The sequence below is a fragment of the Grammomys surdaster genome, unplaced genomic scaffold (assembly GCF_004785775.1).
Source record: "Grammomys surdaster isolate TR1022 unplaced genomic scaffold, NIH_TR_1.0 238, whole genome shotgun sequence".
Classification (NCBI taxonomy): Eukaryota; Metazoa; Chordata; class Mammalia; order Rodentia; family Muridae; genus Grammomys; species Grammomys surdaster.
The window spans coordinates 2,464,862-2,479,000 of NW_021604683.1; the positions used below are offsets into that span (position 1 = coordinate 2,464,862).

A 14,139-nucleotide genomic window follows, 5' to 3' on the forward strand; every position below is an offset into this window, starting at 1 on the left:
GCACCCATGTCAGGCAGTTCACAACCTCTGCAACTACAGCTCCTGGGACCCAATGCTGTCTTCTGAACTCTGTGGGCACCTGTATGTGTACACACACACACACACACCCCCACACACACACACCCCTGGTCAGAATGCTGAGAATCAGAGACTGCAGCATGCTCAGCCCTAACTGGGACACCTTTACCACATCTTCTCCCCTCGAGGCTCAGGTATCGTCCCAGGAGGAGGAGGTAGAAAGAGTCTCTAAGAGCCGAGAGACTGTGGAAGGCGGCTGGGAAACTGTTTTCTCGACATGAAAGGCCCTGCACATATAAACTCAAAGCAGCTGCGGCTGCATATTCAACATCTGCTAAGACCAAGCCCATTAAAATCCCAGCACAGGACGGGAAGGGAGAAATGGCTCAGTGATTAAGAGTACTTCCTCTTCCAGAGGACCTAGGTTCAATTCCTAGCAACCACATAATGGCTGACACCAGTTCCAGGGGATCCAACACCCTCTTCTGGCCTTCAAGGACACCTGGCACACACATGGTATACAGACATACATGCAGGCAAAACACCCCTTCACAGGAAACAATAATAAGGTTGTTGTGGTATTTCGTTTGTTGGTCTTGTTTTTAATTCTGGCATGGATAGGAAGGGGCCCCTGGCTGTTTCTCCAAGGATGCACTGATGGACAGACTGCTCATGCTCCAGTCGATAGTCCTGTACCCACGCACATAACCTGCAGCACCAACAGACTCAGGGAGTTTGGTTTTATAAGTGCATAAAATTGGGAGGGAGATGGAGGGTCTGGAAGGAGTTAGAGGAGATGGGCAGGAGGGTGGATTTTATCAAAACATGATGTATGTATGTGTGAAATCTCAAATTAAAAAGATAAGAATACATGCTTCCACATGAGGAGAAAGAAAAACAGTCTTAGGAAAACTACAGTGAAAATCCATGACAGTGTCACTGCTCATGGTAGAGCCCATTTCTGTGGCCTGTCTGCATCACTTCCTTACCAGCACAGACTCTAAAAAAGCATTCTTAATGTGTCTTTACAACAGGTATGTGATATATGTGTGTGTGTCATATATACACGTGTTTGTTATAGGCATATGTCCCATATATGTATATGTGCCATATATATGTATGTGTCATATATGTGTGTTATGTGTATGTATATATGTATGCCATATATATGTGTGCCATATATACGTGCCATAACATGTGTATTATATGTATGTCATATCTGTGTATGTATATGTGTGACATATGTATATATGTTATATATGTGTGTCATATGTATATATGTATGTTTGCCATGTATCTACATATGTGTGTTATATGTATATATTTGTGTCCTGTGTGTGTGTGTGTGCACGCACATGCTTACTAAGTGAAATCTCAAAGATACAATAATTTACAACAAGGTTTTAAAAATAAAAGTTTATAAATGTAGGTAACCTTTAAACCCTAAGGTTTTTTTTTTTAAAGGTTAGCTGCATCCTTCAAGCATCTACTCACCTGTATTTCTTCAAACTTTTTTTTTTGGGGGGGTGGGGGGGGAGACAGGGTTTCTCTCTGTAGCCCTGGCTGTCCTGGAACTCACTCTGAGGACCAGGCTGCCCTTGAGTGCTGGGACTAAAGGTGTGCACCACCACTCCCAGCTCCCTTCAACTGTTGAAGTACAGGAATGACTCCTGTACTGTACTAACAGTAAGCAGACATGTGCTATATGTTTAATTTAAAGTCTCACCTAGGAGACTAAAGCAGGAATTATTTCTGGAGCCCAGGAGTTTAGGGCCAGGGTAACACAGTGAAGTTGCCTTGGAAAAAAAGGGGTGAGGAGGAATACTGTTATAATCTAAAGGCCTAAATCTGGTGGAAAAGAGCTAATACAGAATTATACTTCAGGCCCTGAAGTGGGAAGAGCCTCAAAAGCGGCAGTGTCACATCATAGGCTGTATAATGGCGCCCTGAAGAGAGAGAAGACTCTCCCTTCAAACCAAGAACAAAACAGGTTTCTGGTTTTGATAGGTTTTTAGAGGGTGGGAATAAAATGTATACCACACAATGTAGGCTAACTCTAGGAAAAACAGGGTGACGGGGAAAGGAGGGAAGCTAGAGGAAGGGGAAGGGGGAGGGGGACAGAGGAGAACTGAGAACATGTAGACCACTGGCACAAGGTGTGAGAGGGTCTGAGATGTGAGGGGCCTGGCCTGCCTGCCCAGGGAGGGAGACAGGCAGCTAGAAGGTCTACCTAGAAGTATCTAATAGATACTAACAGTATAATGTATATAATTCAGGGAATCTAAAAACCACATTGACAAGGGTAATGGCCTGCACAAATCTCATAAATGAAGTCACTGAGCGATGTGTGTAAATTAATTTTATCACAATGATTAAATGAAATCAAGTACCAGTCCCACAACTGGCCATTTCCGGGACTAGCCAGTCCTGGGTGGCAGCAGCCGGGGCCTCACCTGGCTGCAGCTGGTTCAGTTGGATCTGCTGTGGTGTGGTGAGCATGATCCGGTTGTGAGGCTGCCGCAATGCGACCATGGGTGTCTGCGTCAAGGTCACCTGCGGGGGCCGGATCAAGGCTCCAGGCTTCGGGGGCTGCTGGATCACCTGGGGCACAGCCAGCATAGTGCATGAGCACACACACACATCCTGGGGGCCACCACACTGACCCATGAAGCCAGCTATTTGCTTCATCAGCGCTACCCCAACCTTGCCCTGCCAGAGGCTTCAGGAAGTCCAGATGTATACCTCATTCCAGATCTAAAAGCCTGACCCAACACGTCTCCAACAAACCTCTGCACACAGCATCAAAAGATTTAGACAAAGACAGACTTGTACCACATCAGGCCCCAGTACAGCAGAGCAAGTACATGGAGCACATGACACTCAAGACCTACACTGGACCCCACACATTTCCTAGAGGGCAGCAGCAAAGCAAAACTTGCTAAGCTCAGGCCCCACAAGGAACATGGACTTCTCCCACCTGTCAACAGACTGAGACTTTTGCCTGATGGTCATACATAAATGACTTATTTCTACTCTCAGTTTTCTATAGGGTCAGATTACTTTTCTATTGGAGTGAAGATGGATGTCCAAGTCCTACCCTAAAGTTGGTTCTCTGTCCCAACACAGACTGTACCTTTCATCACTTTGAACCACATTTAGCCCAAAAGTAGTTGGTCCATACTTCAGAGCCTGCTTACCTATGCTGTCCTGCATACTGCCCTAGGCCTACAACAGGCTCCAAGAGCCCATAGCACTGGATGTGTTTTGGGTCTGGCCCACAGGAAGCTCCCTGATGGCCCAACCATAAATCTCTGGGCTAAGAGCTTTCCTGTAAGAATTCTAGTTTTTATAAAGGAGTCTTGTGTGGCTGGTGGTGTAACACAGTATCACAGTGTCTGCAGGATTCTTAAACCCTTCTACGATTTGAACCCCAACCCTGTTTTAAAAAAAAAAAAAAAATGGTGGCTGTGTTTTTGTTGAGCACCACATATAACAGGACACTTGCAAAGGACTGAAGTTGATGCCTGCACCAGAACTGTTTTTGTAACAAAACATGGTGCTCACACCACAGGATGGGCAAGCCCACAGCAACTAAGGTTAGGGCTTTCCACCGAGAAGCCACTAAATGAAGATACAGAAAAGTGGCTCACTTCCATGGGTTCTGAGATCCTCTGGCCTCAGGCCCAGGTTTGCACAAAGTTGACCTATCTGCCTCAGCTGCACACACAGACATAAGCAGAGACTGGGGGTGTAAGAGGGGGATCAGGGCAGCACACAGAAAAGACCAGGTGGCTGAACACACCATGTTCATGTTTGTGAAAAGAAACACCACTGTTCTAGCATGATTTCTGACACTGATTAAACAGCCTGACAGAAGTAATTGGTGGAAGAGGGTTATGTGGCTTACAAGTCCCTGTCACAGTCTATCCCTGCAGGGAAGTCACAGAGGCAACAACAGAGACTAGTCACACCACATCACAGTCAAAAGAAACAAATGTAGCCACATTGCCTGCCTGTGCCCTTCTGTGCAGCTAGCTTTCTGAGCTGCCACACAGTTCAGGGCCCAGGAAACAATGCCACCAACACTCAGGGCAGGTTTTCCTACATCAATCAAAAATCAAGACAATCCCCCACAGACATACCTATATGCCATTCTGATCTAGATAATTTCTCATTAAGAACGCTCTTCCCAGATGATTCTAAGTTATTCCAAATTGACAGTTAAAACCAACACAGTGGAAATGGTTCTGCACGCAATCCAGCACTCAAGGCCACAACTGACAGAACCAGGACCAGAGGCGAGACCCTCACAAAGAGAGCATGCTCTTCCACAGAACGGCCTTCTGGGTAAATCAGGGTGCTGACTGCTGAACAGCACAGTTCCCTACTGAAAGCATGTGAAAGCAAAGGACACAGGAATGCCTGCCCAGTGGGAAAACCTGCTCTCAACTCTTCTCCTCACTACCAATAGAGTAAAGACAAAAGCAAGCTCTAACAGGGCAGCCAGCACCCAAGGAGTCTCGCCTCCTTAACATCCACACTGCACACAGCACTCTACCACCTGCAAGTACTCATTTTTAAGTTGCATTTACAACAATTCCAATTGACTGTCCTCCATCATCACCCAGAGCTGGGAATTAAAACTAAGACCTCATAAATGCTCTACAACACTGTCCTATACAGCCAGCCCCGTTTTGAAGTTTGCCTTTTATGTGCAGTGAGGCTATGCTGTTCATGGTAGGTGTACACACACTCTGAATGCCTCTCACAGTGAAGAGCCAGCCTGCCTCGGTGGAGGAATGTCCATCAGACAGAGGTAGATCCACTGCCTCAGCCCTGAGCTTTCCCTGAGCACTACTGCCATCAGCCAGCTCGATCCCAAGAAGGCAAATGCCTGACCGACCCATCTCCTTCCCATTCCCAAAGGTTTGACCATTCAGGCATCACACAAAGTCCAAAGAGTATCCTCCTAAGAGGCACATTAAACACTGTGTTCCTGTATAGGAAACCCCAACAACAAGTTAAGGGCCTGCCAGTAACTGAGCCAAGAAGTTCACTTCATTCTATGAAAAATACAAAGTCGTGGGCCTCAACCTCCAGCTCACACTTTAATTACTTAAGAGAACAACCACACGTCTTTCTAGCAGGAGCTTCCTTGCCTGCTCTTTCCAGAAAGGGGCTCCGAGCCAGGGCTGGTGAGTTAAGTGGCATGGCGACTGGCAAGAGCACCATGCCAGGCTCGCGCCTTCATACCAGTGGTGTGGGCGGTGCCTGCTTGCCAACGCCAACCTGTGTGGGCTGCGTGAGGCTGATGACCGGGGGCTGGAGGGCGCTGGTCACCGAGGCAGCCGTCTTCCCAGCTGTACGCTGCACTGAGCTGCTCAGCACCACAGCTGTCAGTGCAGTCGTGGCCTGCGAGGCAGGCGGCTGCTGCTGCTGGCTCTGCTGGATGAAGGCCGCGGAGTCTGGGGTCAGCTGTCTCAAGGCAGGTAAGCTCCTCTGAGGACAGACAGACACGTAGGGTCAGGCACAACTGGAACATTACTGCTTATAGTATCTTAAAAACTTAGAAGCATAATCCTTCAGAAGAGCCTCGTGGCTAATATCACTTCATCTAGATGTAATAACACACATCTACAGTGTCACTAATCCCCTGCTTGTCACTAGACATAATAACACACATCTACAGTGTCACTAATCCCCCGCCTGTCACTCAACTCCAAACACACTCATTGACCAGGACTTTCTTGGTGAGAATTGGCTACAATACACTTCATAAATAAATGCATCCTCAAGAGGCACCAATGTCAGGGTCCCAGGCTTATGCTGGAAGCAAGCCCTCCCCCAGGGAGCACTGGCCCTACACAAGTGTACTGGAGCTGTAACGAATCTGGGGGCTCAGCCGCAAGAAAGCCAGCTCTGTCCCAGCCACACCAGGTGGAATCTGCGACGCCCAACCCTGACTGGACCACAATGCTGCAGCACAAGCTGTCAATCACCTTCAGGAAAGGCACAAGGTAAGGCTGAGGTGAAGAGTTCAGTTCCCGATATAACCTGCTAGTGAAGTCTTCTGCTTCAATTTTCCCATCCTGAAAAACAAACCAAACTGACATTGCAGTGATGCAGACACTGCATCGACGCATTTCCACACAACTTCAAGGCACACACCACAACGGCATCACACTGGACTGGCCCTTCTGACAGATGCAGATCCCTGGGTGCACATGTCTCCTGCCCCTTGGACCCTGAGCAGCAGCTGGTGAGCATGCCTCTAGCTGGCTAGTTACTAGTCCAGGTTAACACTCTCCGGCAGGCTTCTCAGTCAAGTGTTTTCACTTGGGTCCCACCAGGCACCTACAGTGCTAGTCATTTTGTTAGAAAACAAATGCATGTGTTACAGAGTGGCAAGGGCAACTCTCGCCAAGTCAGGGAGCAGGGCACCTGTCGGGAGAGACTAGCACCCATAGTTAGGCCTACACAACACCAAAGGGGAAGCGTAAGATTCTATAAGTAAGGCATCCAGTTGTCTCAGACACCTGAGGACACATGTAAAGACTAGAGAAACCTGTAAGATGGGTGAGAACTTGACACCTGAAGTGGGGCAGAGGCCTAGCCATGCTGCCATGAAGAGGGGCACCCCACACTACTACAGCATCTGCCCAGGGTTCACAAAACCTGGATAAGCCAGCAGGAGGCAGAGCAATGGTAGACTGCTGGGAGCAGGTCTGCGACAGCAATCTTCTAAGAGTAACAACTGGATTTCAAGCTGGTAGGGGAGAAGGGAGGCCATCAGCACCACCAGAGCACAAAGCGCCAGCAGCTGGCCTGTGAGTGAGGAGCACACCCTCACTGGGCTCTGGGGAAGGCACAAGTGGCCAAGGTAAGGCACACAGGCTGGTAATATTTCTGATCCTGGGAATGGCATTCGCTGTTGGCAGCCAAACCCCACCTGTTTCCTTCAGTTTTAAAGGGGGAAAGAAGAGAAGGTGTGCTGCCACCTGAAGTAACACTGGCTGTCAAACGTATGCTCTGTGACTCTCAAGCACAGGCAGGTGCTTTTAAGATGCCCTCTAAACCTTCCTTCCTAGTGCTGGCAGGTCTCCTCAGGTGACCCATCTAAGTGCAGTAGGAATGCTGGGGTATCAGCCAAGTCCCCAGAACAGTCACACCAAGCAATCCACACATCTTGGCAACAGTGTACCCCTCCCTCTCCAGATCCTCCCACAGGCTCTCACCTGCTCACCCAGGTCACCCTACAGGCTGAACATGGGCTGCAGGTCACACAGCATGCTCTGAGGCAGAGAGTTTGATAGGATTTTCTTACCAGTAAGTTCTGTACTAAATCTTTCACATTAGCCGCTGTCTCTGTAGACTGTTTACCAGAGGAAGCCAGTTTAATTAACGTAGATAGAAAACTTTTGCATTTTTTCACATTTTCCATAGTTTCCTGTATTAAAATAAAAAAGGTGTAAGTTACAGAAGATTTTCCCACAGGATCTCACTGAAGTGAAATGTATGCAGGTCTGAAAGACGCAAACTCGGCATCTAAATTTCCTTCAAAAAACACGCTACTTCTTACACAAACCATAATCTTCTCAGAAAGGCAATCAGCCACTCTAAAGGCCACCAAGCCTGCATCTCTCAACCAGCCCTTTTAGGGAAGGCTGCATCTACCAAGACACTGCCCTTACGTCAGGGCAGGGCTGCTGCTGCCTAAATGTACACAAGCCACAACGCCCTGGGCAGCTCTTAGAAACAGTTAAAAGTACTTTGCAAAGAAAAAGAGAAGTTGCAAAATAAGGCCCCAGCTTCTCTCAAGCTCCAGGTACATAAAGGAAAAGCAGTGAAGACACAGACAGACAGACAGACAGACAGACACCCAAACCACAGGTGCTTAGCAGCTAGCTACATATATGTGGCTTCCACAGGTATCTGTAGTGTCCTGGATCCCAAGCAGGATGCTCAGGGCCCTTCCCTACGGTTCCTCAGTGGCCGCCTCCTCAGGTCTCCCCATAAGGGAAGCCCAAACTCTCCCGTGGCCCTCAGTGCACCTCTGCTCTTGGTTAACTTATGGCCCCAAACATTCTCAAGCCCCTTTGTATGCAGCTCCATTTCCCCACTAACACCAACAGGCTGGCCCAAGGCATCTCATAGGAGTTCTTACCGTGGCAGCTGTGGAGGTGGTGCTGGCCCCAGGGACTGTTCGTTGAGGTGTCCCTGTCTGAACAGCTGTGGCTGTTCCAAGTGAGGCTGGCTGTGCGGAGCCACCCAGAACAAGCTGAGGCTAGAAGGTCAAAACACAGGTAAGTGCATCTCAACAGCAGCATAAGCCCAGGGAAGCAAAACAGCTTCTGAAAAAGTGGGGAGCAAATGGCTCAACAAGTGCCAGTCACCACACTTCCTGCATCCACGCAAGGTGGCCATGGCACATCCCCACCCTGAGGACCACAGTGATAGCACGGAGGTGTATTTGTATCTACAATAAAACCTGATGGGCATGAATCTGTCACTGTCTAGAATCCATCAGACTGACTGACAGCTGTCACAGAGATAAGCACAGAGGATCAGATAGACACACAATGAACTCCCATCTCAGACACAACTCCTGAGAACCCTTTAATCTGCTCACAGAGCCCTGGCTAAAAGCATTTGTGACCTTCCAGCATGTAGCACCTGCCACAGGGATCATACAGACCACCAAGACAAGGGAAGAGCCTCTACTCCCTACCTGCACGAATGTGCTCTGCCTTCCAAAAGCAAGGCTTGACAGGAAGCCACAGCACGCAGAGGCACAGGTATAAGAGCGGGGTCACAGGTACTGGCCCAGCTGCAGGAAGGTGCTCCTTGGCCAAACATAAAAACATGTGCAGAGCAAATGGGTACTTAGATGTCAACCAGCTCAGACTCTCCAAACCACTGGCCCTTAGCCTCTTTCCTAAGATTTCTCCATTCTTGAATAATCACAATAAAATATTTACTGGTTTTTACATTCGTACCTCTCCAATTTACAAATCTAGCTGCCAACATTTCCTCGCTCCAGTTTTTTACACACTGCCCCTTGCCACCTGAAGGCAGGGAGCAGTTGACATCCCATACCCACATCAAGGAGAGCTCTACAGCAGCTTTAAGCAAGTCTTTAGGTCCCTTAGAGGAAAGCCTTGGCGCACTCCAGCCACAGGTGCGTATGAGGGAGCTACACAGACACCTAGCCACCTCAGGCCTCTTGGCCCCCACATTACCTACAGCTGTCGACAGAAAATATCATATGAAGAAGATAATATGCAAAAACAAACTAAGAGCCGACTCAACAAGCCAGGGACAGCAGAACCCAGGCACCCTTCTCACCACCTTTCCTTCACTTCAGCTGACACCTATGACTAGGGACACACTTGCCCTGACTGGAGACTGTTCACTGACCTCAAAGCATCTGTCACCATTAAACATGACACACAATTTGCCAAGTGCTTCACTAGCTTCTAGAGCCCCCGCCTCCTCAGAGAAGCAGACGCTGGAGTCAGACACAGGCAGCACTACAAGTTCCCTTCAGGAAACTCTCCCAGACTCCAACTTCTGAAACATACAGGCCTCTCTCCTGGCTTATAGCTGCCTGGGACAGAACCATTCTCCAAGACGTTCTTGCTCTCCACAGAGAACTCTACTGAAGAAAATGGAGCTGAACTCCAAGAGCTCAATAGCCCATGTGTTGACTGCCCTGTAGTCTATCACCCAGCTCAGGCTCCCATGGAACAAGGTGCAACGAATATAGGAACACTGCAGCTAAGATCATGTATGAGCAGTGGTCAGTGTGGCCAGCGCTCACTACAGAGCTCAAAGTCCTGCACTGTATGACTGCTCACAAGCTTCTGAGGCACTCTGCGTCCCACCTGCTCCCAAATGAGTGCCCGGAGAGACAGTTCCCCTAACCACAGCTACCGCCCCAGCCAATGACATCTTCCCTACAAATGCTTCCCTGATCAGATGTGTCTTCTCTGTAGGAATGTCTTACATAGGCAATTACATCTCTCCAAACATATTATATCCTCCCTGACCAGCCCTTTCCACCACTCTTAAACATCTGCCTCACCCTCTGCCATGGAATCTACAAATTTGCCACAGGAAGTTGAGAGGACACCTTGCACACACACCAGTAGCACTGTCCATGAGCATGTAATGGGGCCACAGCATAGACACAAACTCTCCTCAGCACAGACTCCCTCCTCAAAGATGCCCTGAGTCAAATATTAATGAGGTGACACCACTAATTACATTTATAAAGAGCTTTTGAATGCTGCTAATGCTAAATAAGGAAAAGACATAGCCTGCATTCAGACACAGAAAAATCACTTTCTTCATTGACCCCTGCATCTTCAAATTCAACCTGGTACCCTAAAGCCTAGTCTTTGCAGCAAAGCAAAAGCATGCATTGCCAGCCATGCAGCCCTACTGATGCACTAGGCTGTATCCTCTTACCTGTACCCCAGGAGAGCGCTGTAGGGTCGTAGTGGGCTGTACCGTTGTCTGGGCCTGAGACACTTGCTTAATTATGGTAGTTGGGGTCACCTGCCGTGCAATAATAGGTGTTCCTGGAGCCTAGAAAATAAGTTAGAAATCATCTAAAGTGAGTTACAGTAAGTCACACATGCACCTGTGCACATGCATGTGTGCACATGCGCACACACAAACTCTTAAAAATACAATCCTGCACTCAAGTAATTCACTGTTTACTAATAACCTACGAGGAAATCATTCAAAGCCCAAAATAAAAAATTATGAGAAACTTTTCATGGAAAATCCTAGAAATAGTCTCCTTTAGTGAAGTCTACAAAACGGCCATCTTTTGAAGCAAACATCTGGAAACCCAACTGTGACAATGCTCTTAGGGGACACTGGCCTGAACTGAAAGTGGAGATGCCCTGAGTCCTAGACACATGGTGTCAATGGGGAAGGTGGGGCCCAGCAGGATGGAGATGCCTGGAGTCCTGAGGTGACCAGAGCAGTGTGAGTACAGACGCAAAGGTTCAGATGAGAGGATGCTGCCCGCCACAGAGAACCTTCCACAGCAGTCCCCATGCTTCCTCCTCAGGAAACAACACTGCAGAGGTGCTCTCTGTTGTTTGTTGTGGGGAGCTCTGCCATCTCCAGCACAGACACCCCACCCCATTTACAGGACAGGGCACAACTGCAGAGGGAATATCAGGATTACTCCACTATCTCCTTAGCTGTCCGGGAAAGGCACCAGACAAAAGCAAGGCCACACAACGCACAGAACAGAGTGTGCTGGAGACCCTGGCCTTATGATGCTGAGGGTGTGAGGGCACTGCACACAGGGACAACACAGCCTGGCATTAAAGACTGATGACCTCGAGGCTTGGGAGCCAGGGAACACCTGTATGGCCTTTGCTCTCTCTGCCTTCTCACTCTTGGTACTTTGAGCATGTTCAGTCCTCATGACAGTACCATGACCTGTGCATGACCAGATCTACATTTTACAGAGGAAGGGACTGGGACACAGAAAGCTAAACCTACTGGTGGCAAGAGGAAAGCCAGGGCTCAGCCAAGGCAGCTGGCCCCAAGTGTCTGTTCTAACCCTGCTTGGTCAGCAAGCTGAGCACCAGCCACAAGAGCTGGCTTTCAAGAGAGTTTGGTCTCAGCCAGAACGGGCGACGAGAGCCATCCTAGATCCTACCCGACCCTACACATGCATGCCTCAGCATCCACTCACATGAGACACTCCTTCACTCTTGCAACATCTCCAGGATGCAGCAGTGGGAAGTGGGTGAGCCAGGCTGAGCTGACCAGCACCCCATGCCAACCTATTCACCACACATGCACTCACCTGCACGGTGGAGATCTGGACAGGTGGAGCACCTGTGGGGGTTGCAGGACGGGGTGCCATGGTACTCTGAGGCTGGGCCTGGGCATGGGCCTGCATCTGGGCCAAGGCCTGCTGAGGGATCATTAACAACTGCCCATTCTCACTCCGCACGAGGACCATTCCTGGGGACAAATGAGACTTGGCATCAGGAAGTGCCCCCTACCCCAGTGCAAGAAGACCCTGATCAGGAAACTACTTACTACGGGAGACATATGTAAGTAGCTGCAAAGAGGCTGGCTCCTGGGGGAAGACAGAGCACAGGATGGTGGAGGGCTGTCCAAATACACTAAGACCACATTGCATCTCCTCTCACAAGGAATACATGTGGCAAGGCCAAGCTCAGTGGCCACAGCTTCAACCCAGATGTGTGCCCTGCAGCCTCTTCATGTGGGAGCACATGTGAAACACTGCCTCTGCCTTGTCTACACTCACAAAGTGACAGGCACCCACTCACTGCAGGCTTCCAACAGCCGTGAGCCTGTGAACTGGGTAGCTAGCTACTCTGCACCTTCTCCATAATTCTCTGTCCTACATGCTGAAATCTGTTTGCAGACTTCAGTCACAACTCTGAGTGCAGCCAAGTTTCTCCAGCCTGATGCGCCCCAGAATGTCCAACCCAAACCAAAATTGTGGCAGTCTACTCATGGGAAGACTATTCTTGTCAGACAAAGGGGCTGTGTTTCCCCCTAGGTGACCAGGATGTGCCCATAACATAACACAGATGTCCACAGGAACGGGTACCCAACAGTCTACAGTCTCTCACCCTTCCAAGTTCTTGACTCTGAGAAAGCAAATTCTACCAATCAAGTTTGACTAATTTTGGCTTCAAAACTAGCAACTAATTGTACCCTAAGTCCTAGAAGCAACAGTAACACATCTCTCTTAAATTTAACTTCCACAACAGAGCTACAGATACCCTCAGCAACAGCCCAGCCCAGCAGGACACATAGTAACACACCTGAGAGGAGGGGATGCTGGTGCAAGAGATGAAACTAGAACCTCCTGTAAGCTACACACCCAGAAAAGCCCTGGGCTTTCCTTCTGTGAGGAATAAGCCAGAGCACTCCTACAGGAAGAGTCTTTAATGTTGTCAAGCTCTGAATATGCCAGAAACAGTAGCAGGGCCTCTTTGAACTCACTAAATTCTTAATCCAGAAAACCCTGTTGTTGGCATTAAGGAAATGAACGTCCCTCTAGAACTAACTACATTTCGCAATCTGCATCAGCACGCTGTAGGCTGGTGCTCTCTGTGGACCTAACAAGGGGCAAGCAACATGTCCTGGGAGGTTCTGTCTGACTATCCATGGGGCTACTGTCACACATACCCACTGACCAGAGCGTGGTCCAGCCCAGCTGGTGGAGCAACCTGCAGAAATCCTCAAGGGCACCTCTTACTGATGCAAAACAGATTAAAGAGACCCTGTATCTCCTTAGCTGATAAGGGGTCTAAGAGGACCTCAATACCACCCAACCCTCAAGCTTTAAAGCTCCCTTGACTGCCTAGTGTAAATACACCCAATATAACCTGCACAGTGGAGCCCAGCAGGCAAGCTTAGCCAGCCCATGGTGGCTCACAGGCCCTGCATTGGTTGCATCCCTGATCTCTGACTAAACTCTTTGTTAAAGTTAACATTACCCAGTTCCTCCAGCTGTTCACCACGCAAATAACAGGTAACGATCAAAGATCCTAGATACCTGGCACAGACCTAAACAGACAAATGCACAAGTGCCATCTGTCTTTAGAAAATGCCTGCCTGAGAGCAGTAAGAATCAGAATGCCCTTCAATGTTACCCAAACACCCAAAGACCACAGGATGGCCAAGTGCAGTCACTCAGCACCATATAGAAGACACTGCAGAAGGGAAAAATACAGAATAGGTCAAGAGAGAATGATAAAATTGAGGAGATTGTCTCAGAAGCCCCAACAAGTGACAAGAGAGAAGGAAAGCAACCGTGAAAGACAGCACATCCTGGATGGGCCCCCTGGTGCTGGCAGCAGAGCTCAGCCATGTCAATAAGGAAATGCCCACCCTCTAGACCACTCAGGACTCCAACAGCACAGATCACAACAGGGAAGGAAGCCCAGAACTCACATGAAGCTAGCACAACTGTAGGCTCTACAGCAGACAAGAGACTCTATGGGCCTGCCACACTATCGCAACAGGAAGGAAAGCATTTCAGATGCCCCGTCTCAAACATGTATGTTCTGAAGAAATGCAATGACACTAGGACATGAAATAGGTTTG

At 48.9% G+C, this 14,139-nt stretch overlaps 1 protein-coding gene across 1 annotated transcript in view; it reads right to left on the minus strand.

Annotated features, from left to right (window-relative positions):
- Positions 1 to 14,139, minus strand: part of Taf4 (TATA-box binding protein associated factor 4) — a 60,309-nt gene that overhangs the window by 14,378 nt on the left and 31,792 nt on the right. The window contains exons 3-9 of the mRNA XM_028774068.1: positions 11,855 to 12,015; positions 10,489 to 10,608; positions 8,183 to 8,302; positions 7,343 to 7,465; positions 6,018 to 6,107; positions 5,272 to 5,517; positions 2,472 to 2,619 (exon numbers count right to left, since the gene is read on the minus strand). Of these exons, the coding sequence (XP_028629901.1) occupies positions 2,472 to 2,619; positions 5,272 to 5,517; positions 6,018 to 6,107; positions 7,343 to 7,465; positions 8,183 to 8,302; positions 10,489 to 10,608; positions 11,855 to 12,015 (1,008 nt within the window). The remainder of the gene's footprint in view (positions 1 to 2,471; positions 2,620 to 5,271; positions 5,518 to 6,017; positions 6,108 to 7,342; positions 7,466 to 8,182; positions 8,303 to 10,488; positions 10,609 to 11,854; positions 12,016 to 14,139) is intronic.